This window comes from Oryzias latipes, chromosome 5 (genome assembly GCF_053564925.1).
Source record: "Oryzias latipes strain Hd-rR chromosome 5, Olatipes_Hd-rR_3.1".
NCBI classification, from domain to species: domain Eukaryota; kingdom Metazoa; phylum Chordata; class Actinopteri; order Beloniformes; family Adrianichthyidae; genus Oryzias; species Oryzias latipes.
The window spans coordinates 545,359-557,837 of NC_136241.1; the positions used below are offsets into that span (position 1 = coordinate 545,359).

General features: G+C 41.1%; 1 protein-coding gene across 4 annotated transcripts in view; it reads right to left on the reverse strand.

The window, feature by feature from the left end:
• Positions 1-5,137: 5,137 nt before the first annotated feature.
• The window catches only part of LOC144992072 (SLIT-ROBO Rho GTPase-activating protein 3-like), a 104,820-nt gene continuing 97,478 nt past the window's right edge, over positions 5,138-12,479 (reverse strand). For all 4 annotated transcript variants that reach the window (XM_078946713.1, XM_078946712.1, XM_078946715.1 and 1 more), the window contains 5 exons: positions 11,071-11,144; positions 10,802-10,982; positions 8,142-8,288; positions 7,737-8,046; positions 5,138-6,949 (listed from right to left, as the gene is read on the reverse strand). In XM_078946713.1, coding sequence (XP_078802839.1) covers positions 6,485-6,949; positions 7,737-8,046; positions 8,142-8,288; positions 10,802-10,982; positions 11,071-11,144 — 1,177 coding nt within the window. In that variant the 3' untranslated portion in view covers positions 5,138-6,484. The remainder of the gene's footprint in view (positions 6,950-7,736; positions 8,047-8,141; positions 8,289-10,801; positions 10,983-11,070; positions 11,145-12,479) is intronic.

The window sequence follows — 12,479 nt, forward strand, 5'->3', positions numbered from 1 at the left end:
CCAAGGCAGACCACAGGAGGCGCATGGAGGCCCACATTTCCAGCAACAACCCGCGAGAAGTTTGGCGAGGCATCCAGGACATCACCAACTTCAGGGGCTGTGATGTGTCCACAGCAGCTCCAGATGCTACACAGGCAGAGGAGCTTAACTGCTTCTTTGCTCGCCACGAAACAGTCCAACACCCCCAACCCCCACCGGCCCCAACACACCCCCACTCACTGTACAGGAGCACGACGTCAGACGGGTGCTCCTAGCAGTGAACCCCAAGAAGGCTGCTGGCCCCGACGGAGTTCCAGGCAAAGTGCTCAGGGCGTGCGCCCATCAGCTCGCCCCCACCTTCGCAAATATCTTCAACATCTCCCTGGCCCAGGCAGCAATACCATCCTGCCTGAAATCAGCAACCATAATCCCTGTGCCAAAAACATCTCCTACCACCAGCCTCAATGACAATCGCCCAGTGGCCCTCACACCAGTCATAATGAAGTGCTTTGAAAGGCTGATGCTCCAGCACATCAGAGACCACCTCCCCACTGACTTGGACACCCACCAGTTCGTATACCGCAAGAACAGATCCACAGAGGACGCCGTAGCCGTGGCTCTCCATTCCGCACTGAACCACCTGGAGCAGCAGCAGAGCTACGTCCGGATGCTCTTTGTGGATTACAGTTCTGCTTTTAACACAATAATCCCGGACAGACTCTGCAATAAACTGCTCACTCTCGGCCTCCCACCCCTCACATGCAATTGGATTAAAAACTTCCTCACAAACCGAACACAAACTGTGAGACTTGGCCCCCACCACTCCTCCACCCGCACACTGAACATTGGGGCCCCACAGGGCTGTGTGCTAAGCCCCCTGCTGTACTGCCTCTACACTTACGACTGCAGTCCAGCCCACAACAACAACTGCATCATAAAGTTTGCCGACGACACCACGGTGGTCGGACTCATTCCCAGGGGGGAGGAGTCTGCCTACAGAGAGGAGGTCCTGAAGTTGACAACCTGGTCCTCAGAGAACAACCTCACCCTGAACACCAACAAAACCAGGGAGATCATAGTCAACTTCAGGAAACATGGCGCGGACCCAGCCCCCCTCCTTATTAATGGGGAGCATGTGGAGAGGGTCCACACCTTCAAGTTCCTCGGCATCATCATCTCTGCAGACCTTTCCTGGACAGACAACACCACTGCCATCATCAAGAAGGCTCAGCAGCGTCTGCACTTCCTGAGGCTCCTCAGGAAGAACAAAATTAAAACCAACCTGCTGCTGACCTTCTACCAGTCATCCATCCAGAGCCTGCTCACTTACTGCATGACTGTTTGGTTCGGCAGCTGCACGGCCGCGGCTAAAAAGAGACTGCAGAGAGTCGTAGAGACAGCTGAGAAAATCATTGGGTGCCCTCTCCCCACCCTGACGGACATCTACTCCGCGCGCTGTCTCACTAGGGCTCAGAACATCATTAAGGACAGTTCACACCCCGGCTCAGACCTGTTCAACCTGATGCCCTCCGGGAGGCGCTACAGAGGCATCAGAAGCAAAACGAACAGACTAAAAAACAGCTTCTTTCCAAAGGCAATAACAATCCTCAATTCCCGAATGCACAGATAAGAAACAAAAAAAACCAAAAACATAAAAACATTCCTGTTAACTCTGTCCACAATCTGTCCACAGTGTCATCTATCTACCTCATTGCCACCTCTGCACTTTGACATGTCTTTGCACAGTTTTTTCATACGCAATTTTTGCACAATTATCTCGGCACTCTCCAAAACAGTTTACAGCTTATATTGCACACTTGTATATACTGTTTGTTTGCTTGTTTGATTTTATTATATTACAATGTTATCTTTACTACTTTTCCCTTCCTTACTGTTCTTGCACTGATGGTGATGCTTAAATCTCATTGTACTATGCACAATGACAATAAAGCCATTCTATTCTATTCTATTCTATCTCACTAAGGGCCCTGATTTACTCTGCTCTACCTATTCCTAAATGTAATTTTAAGAACCCTGTTGTCTCTCACTCAATTAAAATATGGACCCAAATTAGAAAATATTACGGCTGGAATGATACTTCCATACAAGCTCCATTGACTAATAACCAGGCATTCACACTTTCAATTTCCAATATATCTCTTCTCCAATGGAACCACAAAGGCCTACAATTAAAGGATTTATTTATTGATAATATCTTTCCCACATTCCAACAATTACAACAAAAATTCAATTTGAACAGTAATGACTTCTTCAAGTATTTGCAGATCAGAAGTTTTATAAAAAGTATATTCTCGTCCTTTCCCGGTCGACCCCCGGAGTCTCCCCTGGATAAATTGTTTCTGTTCGACCCATTTAAAAAAGGCCTGATAACAAAAATACACAATATGCTGTCACAACTGAACTGTAACACCACATTGGAACATTTTAGGGATGCCTGGCAGAAAGACTTGGGAGTGATAATCACAGATAGTCAATGGACAAAAGCACAAGAAAATGTTCACTCCTCATCTGTGTGTATCCGCCATGGTCTCTTACAGTTTAAGGTTCTACACAGATTACATCTATCCAAGTTGAAACTGTCACGAATGTTCCCATCAGTGTGTTCTTCCTGTGATCGATGCATTAACAATTTGCTTCATTAGCACATATGTTTTGGAGTTGCCCTTGTATTGGGAAGTACTGGAAAGATCTGTTTCAAATTTTGTCAAGTACTTTTAAAACAACAATTAAACCAGATCCACTTACAGCTTTGTTTGGAGTAGCACCAAACGACAGAGACCTATCAAACTCCCAAAAAACAGTTATAAGATTTGTAACACTTTTGGCAAGACGTTTAATTTTGTTAAATTGGAAACAAAAAAGGCCCCCTACCCGTATAGTACTAATGCGAGACATTATGAAACATTTGCGACTAGAAAATATCAGATTCACACTTAAAGGAAAGCAAGAAGAATTTTACAAAACCTGGCAACCATTCATAGACATTTTTGAGATTATGAAAGAATAATAACTGAGCTCCATACCGATTGTTAAATGTGATGTCTTCCACTTAATGTTTATTATATATATATATATATATATATATATATATATATATATATATATATATATATATATATATATATATTTTTTTTTTTTGTTGTTGTTGTTGGATTGTTGGATTACACTTAAAAAAGTAAAACTGTTTTCCACTTATGTTATTTTTGTATGAAAATCTGAATAAAAAGAGAATTAAAAAAAAAACAAAAAAAAAAAACCCAGTCCTTTTAACATGTGTTTGAATCTCCGCCTTCCGGAAACATCTTTTCCATGGTCGATTTATGTCTTTGCTAGTTTTACATTTTGGATGTTCTGCTGCCAACTCTGGACCCACGTTTACAAAATAATAATTGAGGTCATTTGCTGCTTCATGGATGTTAAAGCTTTGACCCTTCTCATCTGTAAAGTAATCTGGGTAAGTTCAGTTATTTGTCCCATTTTTAATGATGTTAATTATTTTCCCAAAATCTCTTTACATTGTTTTTGTTTTCATTCAGTAGTTTATTGAAGTACTCTTTTTTTTTGGTGCCGTGTTATTTCAGTTAGTTTATTTTTACATGACTTGTTCAGTTTCTGTTGTCCTCTCTTTTAAGAATTTTTTATAGAGGTTATTTTTCTTTTTACAAGCATTTTGTAGACCGGTAGTTAACCAAGGGCACTTGGCAAATTTGTTCTTAAATTTATAAATTGGGCAATTCTTTTTGTAAAGTGAGCTAAATATATATATAAAAAAAAACATTTATAATCAATGTCCACATCTTAATCTCTGTGCACAGAGTTCCAGTTTTGTCTGGATAAGTCATTATTAAGACAATTCATGGTTGTTTCATTTCTTAACCTTTTGTAGACTGGTTCTTTTATCATTTTCTTTGACTTCACATTGATGTCAAATAGTGCAAAAACTGGTAAATGATCAGTTATGTCACATGTCATTAGTCCACTCATATGAGTGTATTCTATATTATTTGTAAATATGTTATCAATAAGAGTAGCACTTTGAGTAGTGATTCTGCTGGGTCTTGTTATGGTTGGATATAAACTCATAGCATACATTCTGCTGATAAAGTGGTCGGTTGCTTTATGTTTGCTGTGGTTTATCAGATTGATATTGAAATCTCCACGGATGTATAACATTTTGTTATTTAGTGTAGGGTCAGGGTTAGTGTTTTTCATTGTAAGTTTAAAAATCCAAACAGTCACATTTAAGTAAAAATATTTTTTTCACACTTTTGACAATGTTGACTGACAAAATGGTTTTTGAGCACAAAATGCACTCAAAAGCACATTTTCTCAGTTGTAGTTGAAAAGTCCAAACAGTCAAATTTGAGCAGAAATGCTTTTTTCACACTTTTGACTGACAAATTTAATGTTTTCGTTTGCACCTTAGAAAGTTTTGTCCGCAACGTGGTGGCAGAAATACTCACTCCATAGAGTACATGTCGAAACGCGTAAATATCCAAACCGCTGCATCCGACTGATTCAACCCCTTTTGGCCTCCAAAGAGGACAATTGGGCCAAATGTGAAGGGGTGGGGCTCTAGGAATTGTAGTGGTTTAAAAAAATGTCCTGTGGTAGTCAGTAGGATATAGAAACTAAAGCTATTACAACAATCACAGGAAGGCTGTTTTTGATGGCACTGAAACAAAAACGTGTAAGTGATGCTATTAAAGTGTTGACAAGTAGGTGGCACTGTGGAGCCATCAAAAACATACAGAAGCATGTACCCAGATCTATACTACTGAGGGGAATCAGTGGCAAGTTGTAAGGTTGATCATCAAAGATACTGCATATGCTTCCCTATAATATCATATTTTATGCGTAACATGTTATAAAAAAAAGAGCCTCTGAAGTGTTTGGAATTTTGACGTAAATTATTTTCTTGTTAATGTTTTGGCACGGTCTGCTTTTAATTTTTCTTTCATAGCTCTTAGTTTTTTCTGCTGTTATAAATTGCCTTTGTTTTTTTTATTTTCAGTGTAGCAGTATGAAAGCATATTTTTTTAAGTATTATGAGTTTTATTTGTTTGGATAATCCCATTGTTAACATCCATGCAAACACAACTCCCAAAGCCACAAGATGGACAAAACCCTTCAGAAATATGTGACATTGCATCAATTTATTGTTCTATTGATATCTGTGCCAAGGTAAGAATTACAAAAATCTACACACTACAAATGATAATTTCCTGTTACTATAATACATTGTTATATTTACAAGCATCCTTTAAGAATATGTGTAGATTAATTTCATTATATGTACCGATAACACTGAAAAGATATATTGGTCAACCTAACGGGACAGAAAACAAATATCACCAACAGTAATCAACACTTTCAGCTAAACATCTGCCAAGTCTGTAGCAGTCACCTAAGATGCAGACAGCTTCAGTATAGTTTCAATATAAGGAATACAGAAGTTTAAGTGCAGCAAAGTTCCTATATTGTTTGCAACTGTAGTAGTCCATTAAATTGTCTTTTTTTGCCCGCTGTGACAAGTTCTTTTGATTATTACACCAGAAATCCTCCATTAACCTTTGTCGAGACATTCTAAAACTGAGGCGGGGGGGGGGGGGGGGGGGGCAGCAATAGTGGGACAATCCCTCTTAGAAAAAAAGTTTTAAATGACAGATGATTGACTCCTACAGATCTGTAATCACAGTGGGTTTGTAAGTCAGCTATGAAAATGAATGACGGAAGGAATCTGCTGCACAAGCAGGCCCTCACAGCAGCTGCTAACTTGCCAGCTAAAAATACAAGCCACTTGGTCCTATTTGTGCTTCAACCAGTGTGCTGCCGCGCGTATCAGGATATACAGACGATTAACAAATATACACATCTAACTTCCTTTAGGCCACAATGCATAGAATACACTGATTAGAACATCTAAATCAAAGTCCAACTTCAGGCTGTGGGCACCGCATGAATTAACTGCCATTTCTTTGGAGCCAGCATCTAGTGGTCATGAAAGAAAGTGCAACCTTTCACTCTTGAAGTTAAACTTCCTGTCAAATGCTACATCAAGCCAGGCTGCTTGATATGTCTTTGCCTCAGTGGGCTGTTTAAATTTTAACAGAAAAAAATTCAATGCATATCTTGATTCGTAACAAGCGTCATTTAAAATAATGCCATAAATATAGTCATTCTAAAAATTAGTCAAAGAGGTTGCTCTAAAGTTGTTTTTTGGTCTTATTTTCCTGCCTCCGTATTTGTGGTGCAGAACGCTGATCACAGACTGTTTATGGTTAATACATCAAATTAAATCAATATTGTGCAAATTTGTAACACTTGACAATAATTGAGACTTCAAGGACATGTGTTAGTACTGACACGAGTCACATTTCTGTTGTTGTGCGTTGCTTCACCTGGTCACAGGTGTTTGCAGATGTGAATTAGGGTTCGATGGAAGTCATTCAAAGCATAGTTTAGCTACTGGACTGCAGACAAACTACACGTTGCCCTGTTTGTCTGAGGAAGAGGAAGAGGTGGACGGTGATGGTGAAGGTGCTTTTGGAAAGACCCTCTCCGTGGGGGTAATTCCTGGACTGCCCAGACCAGATGAGCTGGAGCTGCTGGAGCGATGTGGACCGTAGCCCTGTCCGATAACAGGGGCCGGCCGGACAGGTCTGACAGGTGGAGGCCTGAGAGGCGCGCTCGGTCTACGCACTGAGAGGGCCGGCTTAAAGGTGATCATGGTCTCAGAGGAGGAGCTGCTGCTGCTACGTCGTTGGGCTGCGTCAGGATCTCTGATCACTATGGTGTGCAGAGGACTGGCGGGCATGTCCTGGGCTCCAGCGGGGTGCTTGAGGGGCTCCAAAGTGTCAAGGACCACATCAGGGGCATGCTTGGCTACATTCTGCCTCTCTAGCTCTCGTAGTTCATGCAGAGCTGTGTTCATTGTCTTTTCAATGTCCTGAAAGAAACAGCAAAATAAATCTATTTTAGGAGACAAAGTAATCGACCAAACTGAAGCAATCTGAAGACTCGATCCAATGAAAATATTGCTTTTGGTGGTTTTAATGTGTTCTTGTGGTATTTTCCTGATTATGAAGGACAAATGAAACAATCAAGCAGAAAATGTCATTTCTGACTACTTATTTGTTCAAGTTGTTGCGAATCAGGAGCAGACGAAAAAAACGTATTTGACATAGAAACTACTACGGCAGGCCACTAGTTCCCTGCTCCGTTCCATTCTGATGCATCCACTGTCAGACAAATAGATTCATGAACGTCTCTGTTTCCTTCGTCTGAGCTGGAATCTGGATCTAAACTGGACGGCTGGATAGCTGCAATATTGCTCGCCATTTTTGCTCCACCGGTAATATTAGGTCGGGGGTGTGAGGGGCAGCAAGAGTGAATGATGGGAAGAGGGCAGGTTTACTCTGCACCAACAGTCCTGCTAACAGCTCAGAGGAGAATTTTTGATGAACTCCTGCCACTCTGCCGAAAACCACACAGGTTTTTGGATTGAGGCTAAAAACAGAATATTCCTGATTAAAACACCACTGGGATCACTTTACAATAGATCAAAAGACGGTTGGAGGGGGACTTTAACAAAGAAAAGTCAAATGATGACCTTTAAAATTTGGAACATTATAAATAAGCTCATAAGATTTATCTTTCCAACAAAAATATACTAATGGCCGTCCAAACTGTAAGTATCTTTTTCTTGATTTGTAATTACTTGTCCCCACACTTACCTCAGCAAGGGCCTCGGCCTCCAGTGCTTTGGGGTCCCCTAAACTCGTGTGTCGAACGCTGCCTGCTGACGATCGCTGAACGTGGCTGTTGCCGAACTTCCTGTCAGGGAGGCTGATCGAACCAGCATGGAACGTGGTGAGGCGCCGCTTTTCCAGGCTGTCTGTTTGGCACCTGCTAACGGCTATTTTATGAGGGCTGCAGGGACGAGGCATGACCCTGGGGGGCTGATCTGCAGCCCTGATGGGGCTTTGATTGTCTGCACCATTCCTGTGGCGAGGAACTACGGCTCCATCGGATCGGAATCTCATTCTAAGCTCAGAGAACACGGTTATTTAGCTTTGAGAAACTGGTCGATAATTTACCAAAATATGCCATGTTTCCTGTCAAATCATACAACAACTCACCGTCCAACTACATGTCCAAAGCGGTTCTCAGATCTGTGCTCACCAGGAGACTGACGCTCGCTTCTGGAGAAGGTCCAGTCGTCATGGCGCGGTCCAGAGCTGATCTCACTGTCAGACCTCTGGATGCTGTCTGAGAACGCATCATCCCTGATACACACATGATGCAATGCTTACTCAATGGCTAATGTCAAAACCTGCATTCACACCCCTTTCAGATCTTAAGCCCTGGTAAAGACTTAATTACATGCACCCATAGGTGCTGTGGGTTTTGGGTGGTCTGGGCTCATAGAGGGTTTGAGAGAGGAGCTGCTGCATCGTAACCCTTGTGCTATCTTAGATGACCCCACCCTTACATTGACGTGTTCTCTCTATCATGACAAAGGTGGATAAAAGTGGAAAGATTTCATGTAATCCATGGACACCAGTGAAGATCACAAATCATTGAAGAAAAAAGGTTCAGAGCACTTCCTAGTGGGTCTAGATGACCCAACTCCCAATGTTAAAGTGCCTAGGATAGCACAAGGGTTAAAGAGGGCACATGTGTGTCTTGAGGCTTGGGGGGCCACATCAAAAGATATCATGAAAATGGAACGTACCATTGTTGTGTGTTTAGTAATGTATCGTGAACGTATTTATAAGAATAATAGAAGTTACACACACGTATCATGTACTGGTGATGCCCTTAATAATAATAATAATAATAATATTTATCTGTGCTTTTCCAGATGCTCCAAGTTCTTCCAATGTGTCCATCATTCATTCATACTTGGTGAGGGTAACTACTGATGCAGCCACAGCTGCCCTGGGGCAGACTGATGGGGACGTGGCTGCAAGTTGGCGCCTACCATCACTGGGACATTCATGCACATTCACACACCAGTGGAGGCAGGGAGGGTGAAGTGTCTTGCCCAAGGACACAACGACAGCTGACTGAGGGGAGCGGGGTTTGAACCGCCAACCCTTAGAACATTGGACGACCTGCTCAACCACCTGCGCCTTTACGTCACACTACTGACCCCTTACTGACCACCAGAGTGCAGGTGACACGTAAATGCCCATAGGACACCCCCACAAACTATTCTCTGATTGTTTTATTATACTCAATTCTACAAGTCACGCTGTACGCAAGTCATGCGATCAGCACTAATTAGCCGCTTGCCCAGGTCGCAGTTTGTGGGGGGGGGGTTCCCTCTTAATTGCCCTTTTGAGTGTTTGCTACAACCAGTCACCAGCAGCACCTGGGTAGAAAAATAAGTGCATGAACTTTTTCACTATGTGTTTACAGAGCAGTAAATGTATTTGATATTTCCGGCGGGTCACCTAAGTGCCCCGTACAGGTTTGCCCAGGGTATTTCTGAGTAAGGCTTCACTCACATGGACCGCTTGAAAATCTCGTCTTGCAACAATCTTGTATAAATATGGAGAATTGTGTTTTCCTTTCAAGTGAAAAAAATTCCTAATAATGAAGACAGCCAAGACACACGGTAGAGCTGCCTCTTAAAGCCAAACAACAGACTTTCATTATCTGTGGAGCAAAACGTACATTTTTTACTAAATGGAACCTTTTATGCAGTGGTGGGCTGTCACTAAGAGGTGGAACTGTGTTTAAAATAACAGACTTGCTTATACTCAAGGCTTACAGTTCAGTCTTCAGGATTAAAAAATAGTTAAAGAGTACTGAACATAACATTTCCAATTGTTAAGATATTAGAAGTCAGAAAGGATTTTCTCTGACAACGCGCCGCACTACTTGAAAAAGTAATTTGAACCAAAGAAATAACATGAATGAAGTACTAAAAATTAATTGAATATTTGGTAAAAGCGGGATAATGGCCTTCGAAGTGTCCATTATCAGAAATTAACAGAGTTCACAAAAGCATGCGGCTGTGTCATCCAATAATTTGTGATAATGGGCACCTCATAGGGCACTACCACTTCTATATTGTACAAAAGGTCTTTTCACCTTCAGCCTCTGGTGTTTCTGACATTTGTTAATATTTTGATGTCTTCAAACATGTTCAAGTCCAGGATTTTATTTTTTCTAACATTACAATACATGTTTTAACCCTTGTGCTATCATAGGCACTTTAACATTGGGAGTTGGGTCATCTAGACCCACTAGCCAGTGCTCTGAAGCTTTTTTCTTCAATAATTTGTGATCTTCACTGGAGTCCATGGATTACGTGAAATCTTTCCACCTTTATCCACCTTTTGTCATGGTAGGGAGAACACGTCAATGGAAGGGTGGGGTCATAGGATAGCACAAAGGTTAAATCAAGACTGGAAACCCCACCTCTAAAACAGACTCACAAGTTGCATGCAGTGCTAGCAGCCATTTGTGTGGTTTAGTTCTAAATCTCAGGGCTCAGCCTGTTTAAAAAAGAATGAAACAATAAAACCCAGACCGACATTAAAGGAGTTTTGTTACCGAGCACTTAGCGTAAAAATAAAATGGCGTTTTAGCACGCTGCCAGGATAAGTGCTGCATGGTCTGCCCTACAAAGTCAGGGTGTTCTTAAGAAAACCAAGATTTGCTTTGGACTTTAAATAAAGCTTTTGTTTTTGTGGCAATTAACAGTTTTTTATTGATTCAAACAAAAGCATTCATTTGTAGCGCCTACGGTTTCGTTGTATAACAGAAATATGTTGCTCATACTTACAAGTCTTGCACTACAATGTATTGATGTGGGATTAGCCCGTCCACACCACTGTGTCTGCCCTCCCACCAATCATCTGAAGCTCGCATGTACAGAAGCAGCGAGGCTCCTTTTTTAAAGGACAGCTCCCTTTGACTTCGACCCACATAATCAAATTTGGCAATGGCCTCAATTGGCTCCATTTCTGCAATACAGAGCACAAAGCACAAATCATTCTAGTCTCAAACACTCTTTTTTTCTGTAGACACCAGCGGTGCTGATGGATGACTCACCTTCATCACTTGTGTTTGGTCCAGTGCCATTGTCAATGTCATCCAGAGCTCCTGGCTCACTGTGAGGACTCTCACTGCACAAAAAGCAAAAAAAGAAACTACACTTTAATGCATATTGAACATCTTACTTATTTCAAGACTCATGTACAAATCCAAAAACATTTCCTGAATCAGAATCTCAGAAACGCCCCACAGCCAGGTTGGTAGAATTTGCTTTCAGAAGAGCATATCAGAGCTCACATCCCAGTGTTGTAACAAATGTAATTCCGTTTCAATACAGAGGGAGAAAAAAAAGTTGTTCTAAAGAAAATAAGCGTTTTTGGTGTTTTTAACACGTTTATGTGGCATTATTCTTGTGATGGAGAACTTTTATGAAGAAAATTTCTGTGTATTTCTTTATTCAAATCGTTGTGAACCAGGAGCAGACAAAAAATGTCAGTTAAAAAAGATTGTATTTTGTGACATAGAAAATCTGATGGGCAGGCCACAAACTCCCTGATTCGCTCCATTCTGATGCGTCCACTTGCACACAAAAATATCCATGAACGTCTTCGTTTTCTTTTTCTGAGCTGGAATCTGGCTGAAAAGCCCCAATTTTGTTCACCATTTTTCTTGCACTGGTAATGTGAGGTTAGGGGTGTGAGGGGCTGTAAGCTAGCAAGACAGCGCATAAACAGCTCTCAGTTATGGGTGACTGGAAGGGGGGTGGGGTTGCTCCGTGCCAATGGTCCGGCCCACAATTACGAGGTGAAGTTCTGATGAACTCCTCCCGTTCTGCATAAATTATGTCCTTGAAAACAACACAGTTTTTTTTCATTTTGGCTAGAAACGGAACTATCATAATTTTAAAAAGGGACAAAGAACTAAATGGATTATTGGAGGACTATTAATTTACTTTGAGAAAAAAGTTGTTTGCTGTTTATTTGTGAGGAAAGATCAGTACAAGCCCTTTTTCCATCATGTATAGACATGTTTTCCATAAGTATAATTATAAACCTGACATCCAAGTAAATATTTAAGCATCTATGACGTTATTTTCCATTTCTGGCCATAACTGGTCAGCTTAAAACAAAAAAGAAGGCAGGCTTTCCTGAAAAGTCTCCTTACATTTTTTTCCCCTGTTTTTTGTTACCACAATGTTTCTTTGGCTCTGAAGACATTTTTAATGTGAAAAATGTAACACAACCTAATCTATTGTACAACAAAAGCTGACATGAAAGAAAAGGAAATAACTACTGTATTTAACATGAAAGCAATTATTACGAGTATAAAATAAAAAACTAGGAAACTAAATAATTTTACAAACTTTTCCACCAAGCTTATTAAATAAATTTCAAATTTAACTTTATTCATAGATCCCTTTTCCTGCTAAAGGACACAAAGTGCTTCAGATAAAATCAATAAATAAT